The sequence below is a fragment of the Mirounga angustirostris genome, unplaced genomic scaffold (assembly GCF_029215605.1).
Source record: "Mirounga angustirostris isolate CCGP_5_RB_7025 unplaced genomic scaffold, mMirAng1.0.hap1 SCAF_8, whole genome shotgun sequence".
In the NCBI taxonomy this organism is placed as follows: domain Eukaryota; kingdom Metazoa; phylum Chordata; class Mammalia; order Carnivora; family Phocidae; genus Mirounga; species Mirounga angustirostris.
The window spans coordinates 59,734,243-59,761,931 of NW_026991716.1; the positions used below are offsets into that span (position 1 = coordinate 59,734,243).

The 27,689-nt window shown below is 36.2% G+C and overlaps 1 protein-coding gene and 1 long non-coding RNA gene across 4 annotated transcripts in view; one reads left to right on the plus strand and one right to left on the minus strand.

Moving 5' to 3' along the window:
• The window catches only part of ADGRB3 (adhesion G protein-coupled receptor B3), a 707,437-nt gene that overhangs the window by 676,672 nt on the left and 3,076 nt on the right, over positions 1–27,689 (plus strand). Inside the window, exons 30-31 of the mRNA XM_045867061.3 lie at positions 6,775–6,810; positions 21,525–21,629. Coding sequence (XP_045723017.2) covers positions 6,775–6,810; positions 21,525–21,629 — 141 coding nt within the window. The remainder of the gene's footprint in view (positions 1–6,774; positions 6,811–21,524; positions 21,630–27,689) is intronic.
• LOC129045514 (uncharacterized) overlaps positions 14,703–27,689 on the minus strand; it is a 206,067-nt gene continuing 193,080 nt past the window's right edge. For all 3 annotated transcript variants that reach the window (XR_010413667.1, XR_010413668.1, XR_010413666.1), the window contains 2 exons: positions 18,995–19,078; positions 14,703–16,285 (listed from right to left, as the gene is read on the minus strand). This is a non-coding gene — a long non-coding RNA (uncharacterized LOC129045514). The remainder of the gene's footprint in view (positions 16,286–18,994; positions 19,079–27,689) is intronic.

The window sequence follows — 27,689 nt, forward strand, 5'->3', positions numbered from 1 at the left end:
AGATTTAAATAATAAACATTTCCTCACTGAAAAATCTTCTCAGTTTGTATGCATGTCCTGGGCCTGTTTGGCACATGGTCCATTCTGCACCCTTTTCCCCTGTGTCACTGAAGGCTGATGCAGGTTCCTGTGCTTCTGACTGGGAGTGATTGGCCACTAGGAGGCACTGGGGAGAGATTGGAGGTGGGCAGAATCCCAGGATATTTCTCCCCTGTTCGTTCTGCTTTGGACACCATCTTGTGTCTCTTTAGCTGCAGTTTCTTAACGCTTCTGGCTTTGGCCAGGTGTCTCAGCCCCTGGGCTTATGTCACAATGCCATCTCCCTTTGTCCAGCCTGGGGGATAGTCACTTCTGCTAATCTCTGGGTTACCTCGTGATCCTGTATGTGGCTTCTCAGCTCCACTATCACTAGAATTCTTATGAAACACTTTGCTCAGATGAAAATACATTAAGTGGTTCCTCTCATTCTCCTGACAAATTATGTTTTAATTTTTCTTATTCATGAAGAAACCCTTAATGGCTAATCAGATTAGATAGGTTACAAAATGATTTTATCAGGAGCAGAAAGTTTTGCTACTCCAGCTTTTCTGACCATTTCGGTATAAACTTAACTATGCATCTGAAAACATTGTCAGATAAGTCTCCCTCAATTTAGAAACGGGTAGAAGGGGACACCATTCTAGGCTACATTTTTATACTCCAGTTTTCTAGTCATGAATTATAGAACTCTCACCATAATGGTTTTTAAAAAGGTAAAACATGTTAGCTGTCATGTCACATCACAGTTGCCTCCCATAAAGCTCTTGTGAGGAGCAAATTAGATAATGTATGTGAAAACCCTTTGAAAATTGAAAGAAGCACTTCAGATGTAAGGTTGTGTTATTATTTCATTACCATTACATCTTGAATTTCTGTGAAGAAGCTTGAATGCTGTATTAAATCAATATTTCAGGCTTTAGACAAAATATTATGGCCTCACTTGGGAGCTGGGAGACGGTCACTAACAGAAACCATTACAGAACTGACCTTTGTCCAGAAGCCACTTTTTCTTTTTTACATTTTGTTCTCACATAGCTGTGATGAAAGGAAGGCTTGCCCTTCTTTAGTGTTTTGTTTTTGCTCCTAGATTAGGGAATTTTGTCTTTTATGCAGGCATGCAAACAAAATTAGCTGAAATAAAAGTCATTTTTCAAAATTAATTATCCTCAGGTTTTATTTTCACAGATATTTTGAATGGATTTGGTATCAAAGCTTTCTCCTTGAGTATGTTCATTGCTCACTCTATAATAAAACTTTTAATGGCAGTCATATTGCCATTTATTAGTCACTGTAATTTATCCCTTGCAGTGAATTCTCTAGTGTCTGGTCCAGTTTAATTTGAAGTGACACAAATAATGAATTATTCCCTCTGAGAAACTATTCATTGTTCTAGAGGATTTAGATATGGAAAGATGCCTCGATGCATATACTTCCTAAGTATTCCTCTGTGTAGCCTCATACTCTTGTACATTTTCTTACTCTTAAATCATCCTGAATTGTTTTTCCTTCCATTAGTGATAAGCCTACATTCCCCTCAATTGTCTTGATCCTTTTCACTGTCAACTAATCCATTCATAATGGTTTTCTTTTTTTTTTTTTTTAAAGATTTTATTTATTTATTTGACAGAGACACAGCGAGAGAGGGAACACAAGCAGGGGGAGCGGGAGAGGGAGAAGCAGGCTTCCCGCTGAGCAGGGAGCCCGATGCGGGGCTTGATCCCAGGACGCCGGGATCACGACCTGAGCTGAAGGCAGCCGCTTAAAGACTGAGCCACCCAGGAACCCCCATAATGGTTTTCTTTGTGTATTTAGTCTGCCTGCTTATCCATATTCTCCCAAAGAATAAGAAAAACAACAACAAAACAAAAACAAGAAACAAGTCACGTTATTTTGGACTTGTTTAGCTGCCATAGTGGACCTCCTTTACTTATTCATCAATAATTTTGTGAATTATTGTGCCAGGCCATTTGGTAGATGCTAGGGATATAAAAGTGATCAAGACAGTTGTGGATCCTATCCCTGTGGGGAATAAACCCTATGGAAGGGAGAAATAACTGGTAACAAATGAATAATCTAAAAGAGTGTACTAAGCTGGGTAAGGACCATGGAATGTGAGGGAGAGACTTGATAAGGTGATCTAAGCCTCCTACAGTGCTATATGGGGTAAAGTTAAGAAGGAACATGGCTTATGAGGATCTCTCTGGAGGTTGAGATGTTTCAGGCAAAAGAAACTGTAATACAGAGATAGGAAAGAGTTTGGAATATTTTAATAGGATTAGAAGTCCTGTGTAACAGTGGGTGAGCTCCTTAAGATGTCGTTGGCATAGGAAGAAAAAAACAGATTTTAGAGAGCCTTGTAAAACAATTGAAGCAAACAAGGACTGTTAAGTGAAATATTGTCATGATCATTTCTCCATCCATCCATCCATCCATCCATCCCTTCGATGGTTTGGGGGAAAGGATTAGGATCCAGTATTATTAGGAGTGGGGATAGAGCAGAAAGTTGGAAGACAGGGAGCTACTGAAGTTATCCAGACAAGACAGGAGAATGCTTTTGACTATAGAGGTGACAGTGAAGATGGAGAAGAGTAGGTGGATGAAGAGAGATTTCAGAGGTGAAATAGATACCACTTGCTGGTGGGTTTGATGTGCAGGGTGAGAGATGGGGGAAAGTCTCTGACCTGACCAACTAGATATCTGACATTTTCTGTGATGGGAAAGACATGAAGAAGAAAAGAGTGTTTGGAACTTAAATAGTATTTACCACCATGGAATGAATGCTATCATCCAGGAGAGAAGATGAAAAAAAAAAAGAATTCAGGACCTCAACACTTAGAAGACAATGAGATAAGGAAGAGCCAGCAAAAGGACACTTGAGAATGAGCTACAGCAAACAGGAGGGGAGAGGAGAGGAAAAGCTAAGATCATGTGTTTTATTGGGGGAAATGATTAAATTTCAAAAGCTTCTGAGAGTCCAGCAAGCTAAGGACAGAAAGTTGACCTTGGAAATTGACCAGATGCAGCTCATCAGAGACCTTGACAAGAAGAATATTAATGAAGTTTTGAGGATAGAATACAAGTTAGGATGAGTTCTAAGTGGAAAATTAGGAAAAGGAAACCACATAGAAGAACTGAAGAGATTTTTTTTATCACCTGTGACAAAAAGGATGCTTTGTATCAGATTATTTGAGAAGTTGGGGATATATATGGACAGAGGGATTTAGATCTTCATAAAATATTTTAACACCACCCTGGCTTATTTTAAATTTATATGTAGCAGTTCTTCAGTTGTCAGTCAGAAAAATTGTTATGTCTTGATCACTTTTTTTAAGATTTTATTTATTTATTTGATAGAGACAGCGAGAGAGGGAACACAAGCAGGGGGAGTGCTGAGGGAGAAGCAGGCTTCCCGCCGAGCAGGGAGCCCAATGCAGGGCTCGATCCCAGGACCCTGGGATCATGACCTGAGTTGAAGGCAGATGCTTAATGACTGAGCCACCCAGGCGCCCCTTGATCACTTTTTTTAATAGATTCTCATTTTTTAAACACATAACCACTTTTTCTAACCACCTTTATACCTTTCAATAACTTCCCAGCAAACTCAGAGGGACATTTGAATAAACATGTAAGTCAGTTACAGTTTCCACAAACTTGAGTGCTTTGAAAGACTTTACAACATACGGCATGTATACCAAGGATAACAGAATTAAACACTCTGGTTCTTGCATTACACCACAATTTCCCAGTGCCAGATACTTCTTTAAGATAAACTAGGATAAAAAAAAAAACAAAAAAACTAGGATTTTGCAATGGGGGACACATCATGGAGGTGGAGGTCAGCTACTATGTGTTACTGTATCATTGCTCATAAAGTGTCCCATGTTCAAATGGTTTTTAAGTTACTGTAGTCAACACAAATTCTTTTACATTGCCATTAAGATTTTCTCTCAAAGAAGTATCATGCTGATGCTTTTTTTCTCTTTTAAAATAAAATTGACAAATAAAAGTTAATCTGCTTGAACTTACTTTATGGCTAGAAAGCATCTGTGTCCCACTGCTGTCAGCCTTGGATTGACTGGGTCCTGCATTGTTATTCTTGCTGAGTTCCAGTAACAATCAATAAAATATCACAGGCATCTTGACTACAAAGTATTACCACTTTTACCCCTGAGCTAGTAGTGGGAGAGAGTGGATAAAACACAGGGTTTGGAGTCAGAAGACCTGAGTGTGAATCCCAGCTCATTTGCTTACTACCCAGGTTAAGTGAACAAGTCATTTTAACTACACTGGTCCGGAGTGTTCCTAATTCATAGAATGGATATAAAAAAATGATACTTTCCTGACCATCCCACAGGGCAGGTAGCATGTTCAAATGTGAAAGCACTTTATAAACTGAACGGTTGGTACACTTGGTCAGTATTGTGGGGATATGAATTATAGAACACAAATTTTAACCTCTCCTGGGCTCCGAAAATCTGCCACATTTTTCCCATTCTCTAATTTTTAAGTCTTCACTGCTTATCCCCACCACCATCATCTTTAAGCTCTTTAGATTGAAATCTGTGTGCTTCATTTGTTTACTTCTTCATCTGATCCTTCAAGGCTGCTAGTTATGCTATAACTTTGTTAGAATTTAACTTTCATAGAATTCAATAGAAGAGCGAGAAATCTATTTATAGGAGTATATCTGTTTTCTTTTTCATATTTTATATCAATATAGGTGCATAGGTGACATCACCCATCAGAAGCGAAATCTCTTTCTGGTGTTCTTCTAGGTCGCATCTTTTGTTCTTGTTCCTAAAATATGGAGCCTTTAGTGATATGTGTCCGTCAGCATTTCCAGTTCTTAGGCTACACAGCTTTGCATTCAGAAACAGAGCAACGTATGGTTGTTACGACCTTTGGCAACAAAGAACCCCTCAATGCTTGCAGCAGAAGGGTCTCTTACTTGCTGGCTAGCTGAACATTTTTCATAAGATCTCACTATTTAATTTTCAAATGGAACACAAAGCTCATGATTAATGTTCTATAGTAACTTCTTAAAACTGTTCCCAGGCTTGCATTTTGCTGTATTAAGGAAAGAATTTTGCTTAACGTATACTTACAAAAATATCCTGCTGAAGTCACAGTGCCAAGAAGGCAAAGCATTCAAGAGGAGAATGGAAGCACTGACGTTCAGTATGGCATATTGCAGCAAAGTGTGATGTGCCACATGGGAGCCTGATATTTATACATCACAGTTAGATAACAATAGTGGTGGGAGATGGCAAAGGAGGCCCGGGTTAAATGCCTCCCTGCACACGTTTCTCCTTCCAGGATGTCACCGGGGCTAGGCTACGGTGATGCCAGAGACAAGGACCAAAATGACATCAACATGCTATTGCCATTTAATAAAGCAGTCTCCTTCTCAGTGTTCTCCTTGATCATACTTGAAGACTGGATTCTGTAATCCAGCTCCACCAAAACCAATTTCAAAACTTTGACTTTTTTTTAACAAAATCTTTTAGTATATCCCCTTCTGTCTAGTGAAGCATGCTTTGGGGAGTTGGTTCATAGGGAGGCTCTGGTTCTACAGTGACAGTGTAACTCTAGCTGCAAAAACGTAGGCAGGTGTTTCAATAAACTACATTAGTGCCTGTATGTCTCTACTATTTAGCAGTTACAAGAATCAACTATCATGAGTAGGATTCCCTGATACGTTTTTGAACTTAAGGTAGGTATTGGGATAGGTAATGGGATAGCAGAAGAGAAAGGAAACGTTTACATGATATTCAACTGCCTAAATATTACTTGTTTTTAATATTTATTTTTTGTTTCACCCCCACTTCCTCAAAAATCCAAATTAAAAAAAAAAAAAAACCCTCATTGGAAACTTGCTTTTGTTCTCTAAAAATTTGGAGGACCCTTTCTACATTTACCAGATATCTCCTTCTATATCAAATCCCTCTGAGCACATGCTAAGTGTACCTATCCTACACGAATATTCATAGAGTCACATTAATTTCGTTTAATATTTCCTGATTTTATCAGGCTTATCACCTAATCATTTTACTAATATGTATTGATCTATAACTAGAATCAGGAGCTGTTTAACAGAGTTGGAGCCATAAAGGAACATTGAGATACTGACATCTACATTTATGTTTCTCGGGGGTGTGGACTATTTTTTTTTTTTTTACTGAATTAGAATAGATACTTAAGTTTCTAAGAACCAGTAATTAGGACTTTCCTATCATGGAGAATTACTAAATACCAAAAAAAGTCTGTGGTTGAGACATACAGAACTTTAGGACTCAGACAGAAGGCCAGAGAGATTTTAGTAGAAATGAAGCCGGGAGATAGGCTGGTGGGAAGTCTTGAGATGACTAGATGATTTTTTCCTATATGGCTTTTAATCCTTTGTGTCTCTAAAGTAAAAAAATATAGCTTTGCTATAATAGACCTAAAGTCTCCTTAAAGATTGAAAATTTTGTGTGAATTTATATTAAAAAATTCTTACTGAAAAATTAAAGAGGTCAAGATGAGAAATACTCTATTTTTATATTCTTCAAAGTAAGAATGAAATAATATGGATGAAAGAGTTTGAAATCATAAAAATTTCAACATATTCTGTGAAGAAAATACTTGTAATACAAAGATGCAGGACATTTTATTGAAAATAATAATTTTCATTTTATTTGAATGACTAAACATAACTTTATATTGGTTTTTCTTCTTTTAAAAAAAATCTAACAGAGAAGAAAATCACGATATTCAGACCTTGACTTTGAGGTAAGTTTCTCCGGATTTTTTAAATAATTTTAATTGCTTGAATTCAAGATTGACATATAATTACTTAACCATGTTACTCTGCAGTAGGTAGGAGCTCTACTTTTTAAAAATTAAATGAGAAGTCAAACATTTTTAATTAGAATCCATACTGTAAAACTACTTGTAGAAAAAATTTTAACTTCTAATTGACTTAGATGTATGCTAAACTGAGATATTCCAAACAAGGAACCCATTTTATAAATACTAAGACAAATGGGCAATTTATGGTGAGGACTGAATTTGATCAGTTCAGTTTGTTATGAGGTAAGAATGTCGGTCTCTTCGTTTCATATTTGTAACAATTATATTGGTTTTACTTCAGTAACTACCTGAAAACGGAGCCTCTGAGAATGCTTTGGCTGGTTATGTAGGCTTTCTCTGGAATTGCCTTGTGTACTGATTCCTATTATTAAGGTTCTCTGTGATACATTCCAGATTCTTTTTTCCAATAGCAAGTGTTGTTCAATGTGTTCCTGTGTTCAGTAAATGCCTTTTCACAGATATAAACAAGATGAAGATGTTCATTTCCAATTTGCATTGAGTTTATATTGATGTTGTAATATCGATGCTAGAAATCACTGAAATCATACCATTTGAGCAGCTTATGCTAAGCACAAAATTAATGATGTTTGAGTGTCACATAAAAGGCACTTATGCATCTTGATAATTGGATATGATTCATAGCCTGCTGACATAATTGGATATAATACGTTATAAATTTCTCTAGCATATTTGTACTGTTTTGATGCTTACATAGAACTTGATAATCTTAGTTGATATTCCTAAAATTATGGAAACCTTTTAGAGTATGGAAACTTCTAAATCAGTCATTTTATGTAGATGAATGTTGTAGCTCAGCCATATACATCAGGTATCAAAAGTGAGACTTAACTGTTTCTATTTACTGCATTGGTAAACAAGCTCTGGTTTTACCCTAAAGAGAACTGGCCTTTTTTAGTAAAATTTCACACTACAAGAAACAAAGTAATAATAAAGAATCTGACCTCAATGATTATGTGGCAAAATTTCCTACTGATGCATCTCAGTTGTAGCAACTTGGCATGGGATAAAAACTTCATTCTATCCTAAGTTTTAGGGTACAAAGAAAAAACACTCAGCGATCTTCATTTTTTTACTTTTTACTGCCTTTTAAAGGACAGATTTTTTTTTTTTTCTATTCTTTAGGTCACCCAAAATAGAGGATCATTGTGTATATATTTTTTGTCCTGAAAGCAGTGAGTTGTGTCAGTACAAAGGAAAGGAGGTGGGAATTAATCCATGAAGCATCAGTGACAAAATATAGTAAAAACCTAGATCTAAAATTAGGCCTCAATGCAACCAACCAAAGCTATGTAATCAGAAGCTCTGAAAAGAACTCTTACCATATTGGGTCAGTTGGAGCATTAGAAAAACTATTCCTTTTTCATATATTTTCTGTGGCAACTGGTAGCAGATTCCTTAAGCAGATGCTTTTTTCCTGCTGCTTAGTATCCCAACATCCAACCATGGTATTATCAAAACATTTACTGGTAATGGGAGACGTTGCAACACAACCCTGGGTAGTTAGCTCTTTAATTACAATGGTTACCGCATGATTGCTAGAAGCGTAAAATTGGGAGCTAGGGGGACACTTTGAGATACTACATTTTCTTTACAAACTTTTTAGTACCACTCCCCTTAGTCTGTGTGCAACTGTAGGTATGTGGCAGAGACCTCATAGATGGTGTTCAGAAAAATAATGCCAGCTTTAAATGCTGATAAATTTTAATACGATATATTTGTACTTTGTGGATGGTCCTTGACGAAGAGCCAGAGTTGCCTCCCTCCACTTTAAATCAGGCTGGATAAATTTTGTTTATATCAAACTACTTGCTAGTCCCCGAATTCCCACGCCATAAGCTTTAACACACAGTGGCCAATGTAGGCATTTTGCCACTGACAAGCAAATTTGTCTCCTGGGCTCCTGAAGATATCTATCTTCCCTTTAGGCCATATACACTCCCCAAAGTCTGTACACAATAACAATATTCTCTCAACTCGTACATCCATAAAACATTGGCCAGTAAATGTTATACCTGGGGAAAAGTCCTTTCATCTTGCCAATCTCCAAGAAAATACTGCGTTTTTAGGAATAAATAGAGCAAAGTGTTGACTAGTCAAAATGAATGATGTAACATCAATTCTTACTTTCAGGGAAGTATACAGAAAATACTGTAGTGATATCCCTATATTCTGTGACCAAACTCCTTACTGGATTTGCATTCTCAGCTCCAAGCGGAGATCTAGTATATGGTATCAACCTCAAAAATTGAACAAATTAAAAAAACAAAGGTTATCAAGCAGCAAATGAGTTTATTTGGGAATTGCAATTCAGGACATGCAAGCCTGGAAAGGAAAATAGGAAGTTAGGAGGTACTGTCTTAAACACTCCTTGAAAGCATTGCCGATCAAGAGTCAGGTTTTCTATATTTAGTGATTTTTGTCCCTTGGTGCCAGGAGGGACCCTTCCTGGTTGTCATGTCCCACTGTGGAAGGAAAGAGCATGATTAATGGAAACCATTTAAGGCCACATTTGAGTAACAAGGGATAGAAAGGAGAACTCTCAGGCATTTCCCACTTAAAGACTATATCTTACCAAGGCTGTAAGCATTAGAGATCATCTTGAAATGTTGAGCCAGCATCACCCTATTGGATAGATTATTTCTGCAAAGGTTTAACAGGCAACAGGCACAACATTTTTAAATGATTATAACAATACACAAAGAGAAGCAGAATAATAAATCTAGTTTGTGAGGGCACCTGGGTGGCTCAGTTGGTTAATCGTCCCACTCTTGATTTTGGCTTGGATCAGGTCATGATCTCAGGATCCTGAGATCGAGCCCCACATAAGGCTCTATGCTCAGTGTGGAGTCTGCTTGTCCCTCTCCATCCTCACGCTTGTATTCTCTCTCTCTCTCTCTCAAATAAATCTAGTTTGTATAAGGTCCTACATGAGAAGCCCAAACCTGAAAGTAACCAGCTAAATAGATCAGATGTCAGGAATCAGGTTTTCTCTTAGCCCGAAAAAAATAAAAGTTCTAAATTCCAGAGTTTATCCCCCTAGCAACAGCCTAGGAGATACAGGTGATGGCTTTATTTTTTCCAGGCCAATGCCAAGGTAAAAGAAAGAAGGGGAAAAAGACAGACTTTTATGTTTAAAGTATGAAGTCTTGAGTGGAAGCAGTCTGCTTTGATGTCTGCTACTTCTCTTCCATTTGATTAAAAATCTCCAGGGTTTGTACAAGACCAGATGTCAGGTGCAGCCATCTTTAGCTGTGGGATGTACGTCCAAGATTCAAACCCCTGAAGTCGGGCTGTCATTTGGGTAATGAGGAGGACCTGGTATATATCGTTCCTTTCAAGGAGGTTCAAGGGCTGTCTTTGTTCCAAATCAGAAGCATGGGAAAAAATTGGAAACATTAGTTTGGAGAATGGTAGGCAGATATTTGAGAAAACCAGAAGAATTCAGGATCTAGTACAGTTTAATAACAGGATTAGAATCTAATATAGACAAATGTGCAAACAATTTTTCTCTCTATACTTCCCCTGATATTTATTAAAGATAATCACAGTAAAACTAATTTGTATGCATTAAACTTGGCCTATTTACACAAGTTTAGCAAGAACAGTGATTGACCATATAAGCTCTTTTTAAGACTGCTTTTCTAGAACCTTGTAAGCAAGGTGCCAAGTCGATTTTTTTGAGGAGCTTTATTGGCTCCATAAAGTAGCCTTAGTTCCTTAAAAACTGCCCTGTCAAATCTGAGTTTATGCACATCTCTCTCAAAATAATCCAGAGCCTTGGTAAAGTAGCCAATATTTCCAATTGTTATTACAAGGAGAACAGATTCCCATTGTATTTATGTAAATAACTATATTGCCAAGTGAAAAAGTACTCAAGAGTTTCAAAATTCTGGAGAGATCAGGTAGGGAGAAAAAGTAAATATTTCATCTTTGTTTACAAAGTTATATTTTACCAAATTGCCGTATTTCATAGATAGTTTTAAAGAAAAGAGTAAAAGGGCTCCTTTTAATGTAGCAAGCAAAACATTAAAGGACCTGGGGCGCCTGGGTGCCTCAGTTGTTAAGCGGCTGCCTTCCGCTCAGGTCGTGATCCCAGGGTCTTGGGATCGAGCCCCGCATCGGGCTCCCTGCTCAGTGGGAGGCCTGCTTCTCCCTCTCCCACTCCCTCTGCTTGTGTTCCCTCTCTCGCTGTGTCTCTCTGTCAAATAAATAAAATCTTTAAAAAAAAAAAAAAACATTAAAGGACCAGTAGTGTTTGAAAACTAGAAGTCATAAAAATGATAATCGTCTTCCTCCATTCATTCAATACCATGTTATTCTTATTCCACTTGAATCTAGTTTTTACATTAGTTCTGGAAATTTTTACCCAGTTCAATTTATGATCTCAAAGTTACCAGAAACCTGTACTTTTTCTGAGCTCTTCCCATGAATCTCTTTGAAGACAAATCACTTCTGTAGGTACGCTTTTCTAAAAGCATCAGAGTAAAACTATAACTCCCTGTAAATGACAAAAGACTTAAAATGCCCATTATTAAAGATCTGATGCAAGTTCATTATAATGGAGTTGACAAAAAAATTTGGTTTTCCATATATTTTAAGATAATAACTGGAATTATGGCCAATAACATTATACCAAGACATCAGATTTCCAGGAATTTCATATAATTCTTAAAATATTTATATTAATAACATTCACCTGCATAACATAACCTGAGATGGTTTATCATCACTTACTGGAAAATGCTTCTCATGTAATTTAACATATCAAGTAACCCTAAAGGGCTTAATCTCTCTCTTTTTGTAAGGAGAAAGAACAAATCTATTGAGATATTTTAGATACTTCTTGGAAAACCTAAAGTTAGTTCAAGGTCAAAAAGACTATTTAGAATTGGATTTGGAGAAATTTATCAAAAATATCAAAAAGTTTTAAAACACTTGGTCAAATAGGATTGATGAAATAACAGTCATCCATTTAGCTATGGTAAAAATGGAAGATGTTAAAAGGGAAATACAGAGAGTTCCAGTTAAAACTTACATAATCAAAGACCTGATAAAGACAGCAAATACAGAAAATTTTAACAAAACATAGAATCTTTTTTTTTAAGCCAGATTACTTTAAAAGATAAAGAACTTTTTACAATCTCTTATCAAAAGTCCAAGAAAAATTTGTCCTTTTAGCAGGTAAAAGAAAAATTAAGGTTTAATTTTACATAAATATACTATTAATATTAAAGGTTATTTTTTAAACCCTTATAACAAATTTTATCTAGCTTGATCATACATAAAAATTTTTCCCAAGATTCCTTTTTCACAGACCTTCTACAGCTTTCTATGTCCATCTTAGTCTGTCCTTTCTGTTTCCCTCAACAGAAATGTATCTCCATACCTCATACTTTTTTTTTCTCATACCTTTTCTAACCAAAAAACATACCCTACCTTCCTTGTATAGAGTTGTTTCCCACTTTCCTTGTATAGAGTTGTTTCCCTTATTATGTCTACTAGCTTTAATTACATACGTTAATTAGAATTGTTACCACTTAGAAACCTTAATTAGAATTCTTAACCCTTAGAAGTCTTAATTTTTAGTGAAAACTAAGCAAGCAATTATGAACTGTCTTTTAAATTAGCATTTTTTTTAGGCTGGCAATTCATGAATACATTTCGTAGTTTCTAGTACAGTGTTTCAATGTGGTACAAAACATGTTCATTAATAGACCCAAATATCTTTTGTCTCTCTGTAAAAAGAAGCCAGAAATGGATAAACCTATGTTCAGTAATTAAGGTGTCCATTTTCTACCTTATTTAGAAATGATGTAGATATTCAATGAATATCCATCATTTATTTTAACTTAGCAAAACTTTAAGGTTACCAAAATGTATTAGGGAAACGAAAAAGTTTACCTAAAAACTTTTTATCTTACTTTCATTTATTTTAACTTACTTATTCTTAACAATTATGTTTAGATTACCCACCAAAACGTAATGAGACATTAGACAACTAGGCGTCAGCCTAAGCTATTTTCTTGCTCACAAATTTTGTAAAAGAAATAACATGAACTTACTGCACTTCAATAAACCTCACTAGAACAAAAGTTTTATGTTTAATGCTGAGAACTTTAAAGACATTTTAATTGAACCAACAACCTTAAACTAGCTTTTATATCAAGTATTTTCCCAAATCATGTGAACCTGAAAAATATTTGGGTTAGTGTATGTTATATTTCTGAGAACTTAATTTATAAGTGCTTCATTTTCAAGCCAATTAAATAGGGCTTCTTTCATAAATTAACTTTGGCAATACCACCCAGAAGTAGAAAAATACCATATCTATAATGTTAGACAGTCGTAAACACACAGATGCAAAAAGGGACCCCAGAAGACACGTCACGGTTTTTGTTTTTTTTTTAATCCACTAATCTCAGGACGTAATCCATTTATAAAAACTTCTGAGGATCTTCTCTGGGTTTAATAAATTATTTAATTATGGTCCATAGTTTGCTAGATGAGGAAGTGGGGGTGGTGCAGAAGGGAAAGAGGAAGTTGGTACTGGGACAAAAGGAGAGGGAAGGGAAAAGTTAGCCTGAGAACCCCTTTTGTCTACTGTGAATTGTTTGTGTGTCATGGTTAATTTAGAAACCTTATTTTGCAAAGAGGTGATTTTAGAGTCTTGGATACATTTGGAAGACTCCAGGTACCAACTAAAATAGGCATCCTATTTAGTCTGTTTAATTTTATAGCTGTGGTCTTCTAATTTGGTTCTGAGAAAAAACAAGTTTGGGAGGTCAGAAGTTTTCCACAGTGGCATAGGAATTCTAAATTATATTTGGTTAAGTTGGTCCATTTGGCTAAGAACATGCACGAAGAAGGGCCATAGTTTTGGACACAAAAACTGGCCAGGGTCCCAGAAGGAGAACCCTCAGTAAAGAATTGAGAGGATAGTGAATCCCATACTTTAAAACCAGAGGTTCAGCAAACCAAATGAGTAGTCACCAAAAGGCTGATGCCTTCAAGAATAAAGTCAGAGAGCTCAACCAAAATGAGGAAACTTGACTCTGACAAGGGGCTTACCATGCCAAAAGGAAAAAGACGACTCAGAGAGAGAGCAAGAGGCTGAAGTGGTTACCATACACAGTGGCCTGGAGTTGTTCATTATCCGGGTTCATCACCTTCAGGTCCCATTTCTGACACTGTATAATGTCAGCCTTAAAAATCAAACAGCAAATATTACTGAGCAGCAAATGAGTTTATTTGGGAATAGCAGAGGAATTGCAATTTGGCACATGCAAACTATGGCAAACAGGAAGCAAGTCCAGATAACAAAGTGGGACAGCATCCTTTTATAGAGGAAAGGAGGAAGTTACAAGGGGTTGTTTTGAACAAAAGTTCACTGGAGGCCAAAAGAGATTTTGAAGTGGCGGCAGTTTCTCATCGACTGCAGGTGGAGGCAGCTTGCTGTTGGGAGGCTGAGGGAGAATCTTTTTCCTGCTTTTTATGCAGACTCTGATGAGTGGAAGTGCATGAGAGCTCTCCCTTCATGGATTCTTCCATTTTGAATGAGGATTCCTTCATTCATTTTCATGATAGTAGGCATTCGATAAATTATTATGTAAAGAATGATTTAAAATTGAAATTAGTCCAGTTTGCTTTAAGAAAAACTTATCAAACAGTATATCTAAGTTGGGGAAAAGACCAATATAGAAAATGGACAAGGGAGGTAACACCTCAAAGAGAGCCACACTGGACTTCAAAGATATTTACATGCTATGGACTCAAGGAGATGAATGGCAGGTAGAAATTCCAGGAAGAGGAAAAGGTATGGAGGTTGGCTGAGGTGTGGCATGCTCAAGAAACCAGAAGCAAATTAAAATTCACTGGAACGTGATATCTGTAGATAAAAAGAGGAAGTAATTTAGAAACCATAAAGAGTTCGTACCCCAAGGGAGGAATTTTTACCTAATTTGTTACTAAAAGCTGCTAAAACGTCCTATTCTATTGTGTTCTGTTTTTTAGTGAGGAATAATTTGCTCTTATCTGGAATTTAGAAAGATGACTGGAGCAGTAATAGGAAGGAAAGATTGGAGTAGGGTGAATGAGGAAGTTGAAATACAAATTTGGAAATGACTAGTCCAGGAAAGAAAAATGAAGTGGTCATAAAGGAAAGGAATGAAGGGACATGGCACAGTCAAGATCTATGGAGTATGGTCCTTAACATAGAGGAGCAGAAGAAAGGGGATTATACAGGTCTGAGCTGGATTTCTAGTAATATCTTTGACAGATCTAGGAAAATCAAGCAGACATCTAGTTAGGCCAAGTTGCATTTTAATACTTTGGGGATTAAGGTGCCTAATAGGATGTTAAATCAGAAATATCAGGCAGGTAGTTTAAACTGTCTTGAAATCTCAAGGAATTCTTAGGAGTGCAGTTACAAACATCTCAAACTGCAATAGACAGTATTATCCATTCCATGTTAAAAATATACGGGCAGAGAGGTATTTATTTTTATCTTCTCTTCAAAAAACATAGAAATAAACCTTGTCACATTCTTCCATGGAACGATGTAACCTCTTAAAAACACCTTAGAATGTTCTTTTGAAGTTCCTAATGAACCCCACACATACAGTAAACCCATGCTTTTCAAACTGAGGAGAGGTGATGGTGAACAGAGAGCACAAGAAGGCATAAATCCAGGATAATCCTGCCCATTTTTGTGGGGACTTGAATTTTCAGTAGATTTGGGGGAATATAAGTAAGATAAAATATTTTATATTAATTTTATATTGTTATGAACACAGCTAAGCTATGGCATAGAAGATAAAATTTATATTACTTTCTAAATATAAAGCATACAATTTCAAAGAAATGTCTTACTCATAATAGGCCCGTCTCTGCTTTGTCCCCCATCCCCTGCAGTTAAGTGCACTCTATTAGGCAATCAGCCACTTTGAGAGGAAACATTTGAGCAATCCAGTCCTATGCTACATCCATCTTTTCTATATAATGCTAAGTTAAACTATTGCAGATATTTGCAGCCCAAGTATATCCTTGGGTGACAGTGACAAAATAAAAAATAATACATACCTTATTCAGGTTTTTTTAGATCCTTTGTCTAAGTCCTGTGTATATATATTTATTCAAATAGAAACATGCTTGAAACATAACTAGACACTAGTAATATCAGGCAGTCCATGGGGCTCCAGGTTCTGTCTTAGGGATACTCTGGGACTCTGGCCAAGGAAAGGTACATAAATCATTCCCTTTTTACAGTACAGCTTCAGGAGTCAAGATTAATTCCTGCACTGTGTGTTGCTTCCTTAACATTAGTTTTCATTCACTTCAAACTAGTATTCAACAGCCCACTCTGGATTGAGGACTCCTATGCAATGCAAAAAAGAAGAAAAATAACCGTAAGTTTATACTAGTAAATATGAACAATGAGAGCATAGGTGTCTATATTCCTAAGGCTAGAAAAGGTAATTTAGGCAAAGTGGTTTCTAAATTCTATCAACATGATTTCCAGGCCCCATAATCTAAAATTTATAGTTGGGATATTTTCCAACTTTTTCTAACAATTTCTGTTTCTAAAAGTCTACATATAGTAATGTCTACTTTATCTGTACTTAAGACTTAAATCCCAACTCTGTGATTCACACTTCTGAATTTAGAAAAGAAAACTTCCAAGCAGTTTGTTTCAAACCCACCTGCAGGCCCTTTATAGGCAACTTATATGGAAAATAAGAGAGCACAATAGGATCAGAAATAGGAGGCAGGGATCCTGTCTGGGGCCAATAAAAAAAGTCTCCTCATCAGGTGGGAAACCCCTTAAATAGGAGAGAAGACAAGATTTATGATAGCCTTCCATGTTGTAGGCACCTTCCCTGGCCTATATACATATGCCATCTCATTGATTTCATTTATCCCATGCACATTTATTGAGCACCTGCTAAATATCAAACACTGTGTTAGGTGTCAGGGATACAAAGTCACCGTCCACAAGGTGTTCAGAGACAAGATATGGAGACCAGCCCTTCAAAAGATAATTGCAGTACTATGAGATAGTTGCAGGGTGATCGATATCCAGTTTATGTGCTTGCGACAGAAGGCATTTAATCCACCTGTTTCTTTCACCCGCTTTTCCATCTGAATAGGGCATAATCACAAGCTTGAGTAATCTAAAGGAGGGTGCTCCCTGAATATGGGATGTATCTAAGATAGCAGCATGCAAAGAGAATTGACTTTGGATTCAGAGTGCGTTCCAACTGTCTCACCACTGATGGGAGCTTGGGAGCTTTACTTTAGCCTCCTGAGCTTCAGTCTTCTAATCAGCAAAGTGAGATAATGACTCCTACCTCCCTGGGTTATTGTGAGGATTGAGAAAGATAATAATGCCTACCATTTCTTAAGTGGCTCTTAACTGTGTCCTCCAGTGATAAGTGATGTGTATCCCTTTTTAAATCTTCAGAACAACCCTGTAAGGTAACTCTGACAGCTAAAACTGGAACTACAGGGAGATTACATTTTGTGCCTCTGACCACACAATTTGAAAGTGGTGGAATCGAGATCTAAATCCAAGTTTGTCCAGACCCAGAGCTGTTAGATTTGACATGTCCCAAGTATTTAATCTAGAAGAGTGCCTGAGAGAGAGTAGGTGCTCAAAACATACAGGTGGTTCACATCCTGACTTTTTCTCAAATATCTGAAATTTCATGAAAGTACTATACAACCTATCACTTTTTCTCTCATATCAACAATTAAAAGAATGCAAAGACAGCCTCCCTGGAGTTATAAATAGAGAAAATGATAGATAAGAGTATGAAATAAGCTATTTCGGGAGATACTTCTGTGCAGTTAAGTTGCTGGTCCTCTCAGGCTGGGGGTTCATACGCAGCTTCAAACAATGATGTCATAATAACCTGAGTGGAAGGGAACATTACCAAGCATTTCTCTTTATTGCAAAAGATGCCTTTGTTATTTGACAGGAGTTAAAACTCAAGCAGCCTGAATTTTATATATAGTGTCAATTAGAATATCTTTGTTTATTTAATAAGAAAATCTACATGAGTTAGTTTTATCATCTTCAAAGGTTTTAGAAAATTGAGTTTTTCACAGAAGTCGATTTCTTTGGGACACAGGATGTTTCAGTCACAAAAGAAAGAAAAAGGTAAACAGATAAAACCCTAAGGTGAGTAAAATCCAAAAAGAGCCATTAAAATGGGTAAGATTTTTAAGCACAAAAACTTCTAATTAGGTGGTTAAGACCATCAAAGGCATGAGTGCTGCAAATAAATAATTATTCAGACAAGTAAATAGATAAAGGGAAATCCTTATTATTTGTGAAAACTAAAACCACAGCTACGTTTTTATCCCACAACATTGCCAGATTGGAAACTCTCCAAAATTTACTGTGACGCTGGCTTCCAGGTCAATGGAAGCTTCCCCAACTGAAAAAGCTGAAAGGTATACTTAAGTCTGTGAACAAGAAGGTATCATGCATAGAAAATCAAACTGAGCCCTGACAGATAGGTGAGCTCTTGATTGGCAGCTCTAATGTGGTACTTCTCTTGGAACCACCAGACCATCATTGCTGTGGTGATTTTTGGCTGTGCCTAAAATCAGTTTCAAATTAGAATGACTATCTGGATGCAGATGGATTTGCAAGTAATGTTTCTAGAGAGGAAGAGCCCCAGATTTCAGCATCCAAATTTTTAATTTCTTTCCATCTTCTTTGTGGCATCCGTGAGCTTTAGTACTCAGAGTAGCTTTCATGAACCTATGTAAAACATTGCAAGATGTTTTTTGGTTATATAACATTTGCATTCATCATATGTATTTCTGAGTATGTTCTAACAATGTAGCTCCTCAAAATAAAATCCACTCAGTTCAGAATCAGCTGCTACCTAGTCAGTCAGAATATGATTATAAAAACTCCAATCAGTTAACATACCCTCATTGCCATGGGATACATTTAATACTTTGCTTCATTAAACATGATTTATCCAATAGAAATATTTGGTTGCACAAGACAGAGAGTGACTTTGACTACCAACAAAAGAGAACTTTGTTGGAAGGATATGGAAAAACTGACCTTTTGGCCAGTAGACAATAACGACCTCCATTGACATTTCCACCACCATTGGCAGGCATAACTCCCCAAGGCAAAGTCAGGACCCTGTCATAAGATGAAAGATAAATGGAGACTGCACAGACAAAATCATCACATGCCCACCTTAAAATGAGGAAGCTATGCCAATAACATCAACTATCTTATAAGAGAATGTGCTCCTTGTCTTTGGAAAGGAGTGATCTCACTGAGGAAAGGGCACAAGATTAAAAATTATACCAGAAATTCTCTGAATTTTAGAAAATGGAAGAGAAAGAACAAATGAGGAATAACTGATTTGAGAATTTTCAACTTAAGTATGTGAAAATTTGGAAATCTGCCTCACTTACATTTATCTTAGTGAATTCCCCTATCACTTACTCACGTAGACACACCTTTTGTTTTACTTATCTCAGTTCTAAAATAATGTGTATTTGAGTTCTTATGTGATTAATGCCTATGTCCTCCATTCTACCTTGAGCTATAAGAGGGGAGAAGCTCTACGTGATTTTGCACACCACTGTTACTTCAGCATCTAGCACAATATGTGGTGCTCATGAATATGTATTAGCTGACAGAATGAAGTATCTTTAGAGAAATGTCAGTAGCATGACTTTAGTCCTGCACCCTAGCAAAAAATAACTACATGGTAAGATTCATTATCATGAAAAACACTATTTGAAAGTTAGAGCCAGAGTTCATATCTGATGACTATAGTTTTTGTTTTTGTTTTTTTAAGGTTTTTCTTACAACACAAATCAGTATTTTAATCAGTGTCTTAGACCCTGGTACTGCATGGGAATATTTGAGTTCCCAGAGAGAGAATGCATTTCGTTATGTTTGCCAGCTATGTGGTCCTCAAAATCCCTCCCTGAGTTGCTTATGCAAATCCTCCCTCTCATAAATCTCCATCAGCCATTGCTAGTCAAATTATGTTTGCCTGGTGTTTCTCTGTAAATCCTGCAAATCTGTTTCCTGTACTCTCCCCAAAACTGATGGGAAGTTAATCGCTCTGTAATTGCTTGCTATGTTTCATGTCCTCATCATGAGTAATGTTGCCATGTTCTCATCCTCAACCACCTGATTCTTTAACAGCCAACTCCTAGAACTAAGAGGAGCAAAGATGAAAATAATTTGGTTAGAGCAAGACTTAAAATGTCAGAATTCTCTCATAAAAGTAGGCTAATGAAAATAGAAGAAACTAGCTAAACAAAGTATTGCCTAAACATAGATTCATTAAATATAGGAAATTAAATTTGGCATAACAGAGAATAAGGCTTTTTAAAATATATTAAAGATTTAATTTGCATTTCTCTTGCTTTTTTTTCCTCAAGGAGATCGTGTTCTCTTCAAGTGTCTTTTTAGAAAAAAATTAGGCATTATAGATCTTTCCCCAAAGATGTATTTCTTTTCCAAAACAAATCCTTACTTTTGAAAATATTTGATAATTAAAACAATAGGCCAAATGTTCAAATCATAGCTTAGGCATGAATATAATACACCTATGAAGCCCACATGAGCAAATAGTTATGAAGCACATGCTTTAAAATACTATAAAATCTTGCACAAACATGGAGGCACAATCTTGGAAAATCACTGAAATATTGATTTTTGACAATTAAAAAATCAAAACTGAGGAAGGTGTTTTCTCCTTTAAAATAACACTTGTAAATACAGGGGATTTATTATCTTCTCTGTTACACGTTCTGTAATAGAAAAAGATTCAGCCCATGATACCTACCCTGAGGCCATTTTTATTTAGAACTCTGTTTGTTGAGTTATGATGAAGTTGGGCGGAAAGGATGTAACCAAGGATGAAGAGTGTTAATATATTTGTATCAGTGATTTGAGAAGCTCATCAACCACACACATTTATGCTCTGAGCCCTAATTGTTAAGATTCTGTACCATCTCGTAAATAAATATATGAAACCTATGGGTCAGATTTTCCTTCTGCAAAACTCAATCATTATTCATGGAAAGGGTAAGATTCTAGATCTCACATATATTTCAGACACTTTAGTGCTTTGAGTCAGCCTTAAATGGTAGTGCCTGAGCGTTTGCTCCCCCTTTAGTACAGCCGGATAGGATTTTAGTGTTATGGAAATAAAACATAAAAAAAGTAATATTTCCCATGACAAACATTGAGAGACTTGGGTGCTTTACAAGTCCAAGTTTTTAAACATTTTTTTATATTATAACATTTTTTGTAAAACAACTTTAACTTTGAATGATGAAAATCTTACACAGGAATGACTGCTACATTTTTAATGCACCCACAAGAGAAAACTACTTTTTTGGTAATCTGGTAAGTGGAAATAAAGCCAATTCTTCATGTTCAAGAAGTGCTGACTATGAAACAAGGATTAGATGCAGCTTATTTGCATTTGGGGTGTCTTTTGGGACTTCCTGGTTCCTGCCAAACTTGATTTTCCTTATTAAAGTGAAAAATTAAACCTTTTTGTAAAATGTATAAATCAAATTAGAAATGAGAGCCGTTCTATTCTCTTCTGCAGAAGGTCATGCATACAAGGAAGAGGCATATGGAACTGTTTCAGGAGCTGAATCAGAAATTTCAAACTTTGGACAGATTTCGGGATATACCAAATACAAGCAGTATGGTAAGTCTGCGTTGCTTCGTCAGTGCCTGGCACCGCACTAATGATGTGTGTCATCAGCCATTATCCTTACCCTCCAGGAGCTTTTCATTGTCTTGTGAACACAGAAGTGGCATACATAGAAAAAAACAAATAATGGTCCGCAGTGTATTTGGAATATACCAAGAAACAAATTAGGAATGATAGACTCTTTAAGCATTTTTATTCATGTTTTAAATGTTCTCAGTTATAAGCTTTTTTTTTTTTTTTTTTTTTTTTTTTTTTTTTTTTTTTAGTTATAAGCTTTAATTGGAATTAGTTATATATCAAAAATGTATTAGGTTCACCCGGCCCCTTCATCATCATTAAAAGTCAATTAATTCAAATACCTAAATAGATGACTAAATTTTTCCATTTTCATTTGAATGACATTTTAAGGTCATAAAATATAATTATATATTTCTTTATAGTATGCATATTTATAAACATATATATACATACATATATACATTTGAATGTATGCTCTATTACCTGAAACTGAAGTGTTAGGTTTTTGTCTCCAGGAGACTCATTTATTTTATGAGAAGAGTTTTAGGAAACACTCTTTTCCCAAGAGTTTGGGAAACCTCAACATTGGAGGCTTTGATTATTCACTGGACCATTTGCTTCTCATTCATTCACACTACTACAGTCCTAGCATAGGAATCCATCAAATGATAGTATGCAGTTACCATGTACATGACGCAGGCGTAGCTCCAGAGAAGGCTACATAATTATTTGTGAGGGCCCTGGATCAGGAATACAAAACTCAACCAAGATCTATCTGATCTTGAGCAAGTTACCCAGCTCGGGTTTCTAAACCTCAATTTTTCCTAATTTGAACAAAGAAAACAGTAATTAATAAATGCTTCCTTTGATTCTCATAACACTTTCCAAAGCAGGTAGGGCACATGACAGGTTAAGAAGCTGAGACTAGCTATGAGAGATAGAGCTGGGACTGCCATCTGACTCAACTGTTCCTCACTCCAAATACGGTCCCCTTGTTTTGCCTTAAACCCTTGCAGCCCTCCCCCTCCCCCTCCTCCCAACGTCTGGGGTTCTGATCACCTTCTAACTCTCATGAGCCTTGGATATGTGTGTTGTGAGTCTAAGTCCCAGCTTCCTGATTAGTAACATCAGTTTATCAAGACCAAGATTTTAGGTACCTTTGTTTTTCCCTGTCCTCCTCTCAGTACTAGTACAGTGCTGGTCATGGTACTTTATCAGTATGTAGCTGCTCTTGATTTATAGAATGTTTCTGGTAGTTCAGTCTGTGTTTGTTAAAGGAAGATTATAAGAAACACAATAGACCTTAACTCTTAATTGGCCTGTAAATAATTCACGTGTATATCAACCTATTTTCCTCCTTACAGCGAGAATCATGCATTATTTGTTATCATCAATACAATGCTGGGCAAATAGAAGACACTTCTATGTAGTGAGTGGTTCTTTCTTATCCACCCCTCCTAATACTGGCCCGTCAATTTTTAGTTCACCAGGCAAATGAGAATTGCACCATTGAGGTTAGACCTAAACACATTAGCTACTCATTTTGGAATACTGAAAGCTAACATTGAAAAAATTGAAGAAACTTCATTTGTTTAAAAAAAAAAAAAAGGATAGAGTTATGTTTACAAATCTGAAAGTCTTATGCAACAGATACAGCTGGCTGACTGCTATAATATGATTGTAATTTCCCCTTGTATGGTCTGGGTATTAAATCATTAATGGCACAAATATCTGTATCTCCATTTCCTGACAACCAAAATAGCCTCCTAATTACACCACATCTCTGCAGCAGCGCGCCTTTTCTAGAAAAGATTTATAAATATTTATCATTTGGGAGGTTAGGAGTGGGAAGGATAGAGTTGTCATTGCTGCTTGACTATTGTCCTAAATATCTGAGAACAGAAAAGAGTTCCTTATTCAGTTTCGATTAATAATGAACATGTGAGTGAGTTCATTATCCTTAATTCAGTCATAATGAAAAATCGCATGATTGGATAGAGAAAGACATTTTCAAAACAAAAATCTCAAAGTCTTTTCCTTTTTTTTCTGGCTACTAACTCAAAACACCTGCCTAGCACTGCAAATCATGGTAATTATGTAGAATTTTGGGAATCAAAGGGAACCCAAAAGACCATTTAGTCCATTTTCCCTGCTTCCAGGCAGGACAACATCTAAATCACACTACAAAGAAAAGGCAGTTTTGAAAGAATTCTCTTATTCCGACTGTGTTTCACGAACTCTTCTCCATCAAGATCCCTTTCCCCCAAGGAGCTTCTCCAAATTCTTGCTCTTTTAGAATATAGAATAAACAAATTCTCATTCCCTTGTCCCCAGTATTGCTAGGTTGGAGGAAGGAAGGAAAGACAGAATAGAGGGAAGGAGGAAAAGAGAAAAGGATGGACGGAGGGAGAGAGAGACCTGTCCAGAATTAACAGCTAGCCTGCTCCTAGACCCATGAACTATGGGAAATGCTCAGGTGGCCTTGCAGTGGTCCAGGTGGCCCTGAATTCTAATATTCAGCTAATATTCCATTTCTATATATACAGCCTAAGACTAAATTAGCATCTTTGGAAGTTTCATGCATATTGGCTTATATTGAGTTTATTTATAATTTTTTATTGTGGTACAATTAACATAACAGTATTAATTATGGTTTGATATTTGTATATGCTGCAAAATGATCACCCAATTAATCTAGTTTCCTCCTGTCAGTATCTAAAGTTATGTAATATACAATATTGTTGACTATAGTCCCCATTCTGTATATTATATCCCCATGACTTGTCTTAGAAGTGTATATCTTTCAACCTCCTTCTCCCATTTCACCATCCCCCCCCCCACAAAACCCCCTCCCTGCTGGCAACCACTAATCTATTCTTTTCACTTCTGAGTTTTGTTTTGTTTCATTTGTTTTGTTTTTTAGAGTCTACATATAAGTGAAATCACATGGTGTTTGACTTATTTCATAATAAGCTAATAACCTCTTGTCTCTCTACATGTTGTCACAAGAAAGGCAAAATTTCATTCTTTTTTATGACTGAGTAGTATTCCATTGTATATCTATATACCACATCTTCTTTATCTATTTGTCCATCAATCATACACTTTGGTTGTTTCCATATCTTGGCCATGTAAATAATGCTGCTGTGAACATAGGGGTGCATATGTCTTTTCAAATCAGTATTTTAATTTTCTACAGATAAATACCCAGAAGTGGAATTGCTGGATCATATGATAGTTCTATTTTTAGTTTAGAAACCTCCATACTGTTTTCCACAGTGGCTGCACCAGTTTACATTGCCACCAACAGTGCACAAGGGTTCCTCTTCCTCCACATCCTTGCCAACACTTTTTATTTCTTGTCTTTTTGATAATAGCCATTTTCACAGGTGTGAGATATTTCATTGTGGTTTTGATTTGCCTCCTTTGTTTTAAATTTATATACCATATATGCACGGGTTTATTTCTGGGCCTTTTTTTTTTTTTAATTCAATTAGCTTAGGTATAGTACATCATTGGTTTTTGATACAATGTTCAGTGATTCATCAGTTCAGTATAATACCCAGTGCTCATCACATCATGTGCCCTTGGAAAGGGAGGTGGGGGGGGATGGGGTAACTGGGTGATGGGCTCTTTATTGTTCCATTAGTCTGTTTTTATGCCAGTACTATACTGTTTTGATTACTATAGCTTTGTGATACAGTTTGAAAACAGGGAGCATGATATCTTCAGCTTTGTTCTTCTTACTCCAGATTGCTTTGGCTATTTGGGATCTTTCTTGGTTCCATATAAATTTTAGAATTGTTCTATTTCTGTGAAAATTGCCATTGCTACTTTGATAGGGATTGTATCAAATCTATAGATTGCTTTGGGTAATATGACATTTGAACAATATTAATTCTTCCAGCCCATGAACGTGGTATATCTTTCCATTTATTTGTGTCTTCTTCATTATCTCTCACCAATTTCTTGTAGTTTTTAATGTATAAGTCTTTTACCTTGTTGGTTAAATTTACTCCTACATACTAAATTCCTTTTGGTATAATTGGAAATGAAATTGTTTTCTTGATTTCTCTGATAGTTTGTTGTTAGACACAACACAAAAGATTTTTGTATATTGATTTTGTATCCTGCAACTTAACTGAATTTATTGGTTGTAACAATTTTTTGGAGGAGTGTTTAGGGTTTTTTACCCATAAAATTATGTCCTTTACAAATAGGACAGTTTTACTATTTTTTTTTTCATTTATTTCCTTTTCTTGCCTAATTGCTTCAGCTGGGACTTCCAATACTATATTGAATATAAGTGGCAAGAGTGGGCATCTTTGTCTTGATCTTAGGGGAAAAGCTTTCAGCTTTTCACCCCTGAGTATAATGTTAGCTGTGGTCTTGACATATATCTATTAAATCCATCTGGTTTAATGTATCATTTAAGGCTAATGTTCGACTTTCTGTCTGCATGATCTATCTTTGATGTAAGTGAGGTATTACAGCCCCCTAGTGTAATTGTATCATTATCGATTTCTCCCTTTACATCTGCTAATATATGCTTTATTCATTTATATGCTTCTAGATTGGGTGCATAATTACAAATTTATATCTTCTTGCTGGGTTGATCCCTTTATCATTACGTAATGCTCATTGTCTTCTATTAGTCTTTGTTTTAAAGTCTGTTTCGTCTGACTGAAGTATAGCTACCCAGCTTTCTCTTGGTTTACATTTGTATGAAACATCTGTTATCATCCCTTCAGTTTTAGTCTGTGTGTGTCTTTACAACTGAGGTGAGTCTCTTATAGGCAGCATATATATGTGTCTTTTTTTTTTTTAAACTCTCCAGCCACTCTCTATCTTCTCTTGCTCTCTTCCCTTGTGGTTTGATGCTTTGCTTTACTTTTATGTATTTACTATAGGTCTTAACATTGTTGTGATCATGAAGCTTATATATCTCAGCCTACATAAATGCCAATCTATATTAAGTTGATAGCAAGTTTGCACACATTCTAAAACTCTACATTTTAATCCCCCCCCACATTTGATGTTTTTGATGTCACATTTCACATCTTTTAATTTGTGTATCCCATAACTATTTGTTGTAGTCATTATTTTTCCTACTTTTATATTCTTCGTTGGGATTTCTGCTTTTAGCGCTTTGAATACATCATGCCACTCCCTTCTAACCTGAAGTTTCTGCTGAAGAATCTGCTGATACACTTACGGAGGTTCCCTTAAACCTAACAAGTTTTGTGTTTTTTTGTTGTGTTTTTTTTTTTTTTTTTTTTTTCCTGCTGCTTTTAAGATTTTCTCTTTAACTTTTGACATTTTAATTATAATGTGTCTTGGTGTGGATCTCTCTGGGTATATCTTATTTAGAAAGCTCTATGCTCCCTCAACCCATAGGTCTGTTTCCTTCTTCAGGTCCAGGAATTTTCAGCCATTGTTTTTTCAAGTAAGTTTTCTGTCCCTTTCTCTCTCCTTCTGGGACCCCTAAATATTGTTTTACTCAATGTTGTCCTATAGGTCCCTTAAATTTTCACTTTTTGGTTTTTTGTGTGTGTATGTGGTACTCTGTTTGGCTGAGTTCTACTGCTAGGTGCAGTAGTTCTTTATCACTAAAGAAGCATGGGCCTCAGACCTAAAGGGTGTCCAGACATTTATGGACAAGGGCAAGAACCACAGTACTGCTGGGAATACCATGGGAGGCCAGAGAAGATGAACAAGAAAGCCAACCTTATTAATTATATAACCTCTCAGAAATTCAGTCAGTCATATACTAGCAGTAATACTGTGAAATTAGGATCTAGACATTCTGATGAAGTTTAAAATTGGCCATTTTAGTTCATGGATCCATGATGCTTGATCTTCAAAATATAAATTGAAAATCACATCTGTTCCAAACATAATGAAACTCCTATTTTCAAAGCAAATGAACAAATAATTTACATGTCCTGAATCCTTTTAGGACTGAACTAATTCAACTTTTTCAGACTAAGGATTCCCAGAAAGCTCCTTTAAGACACACAGCCTTTGTCTAAGATG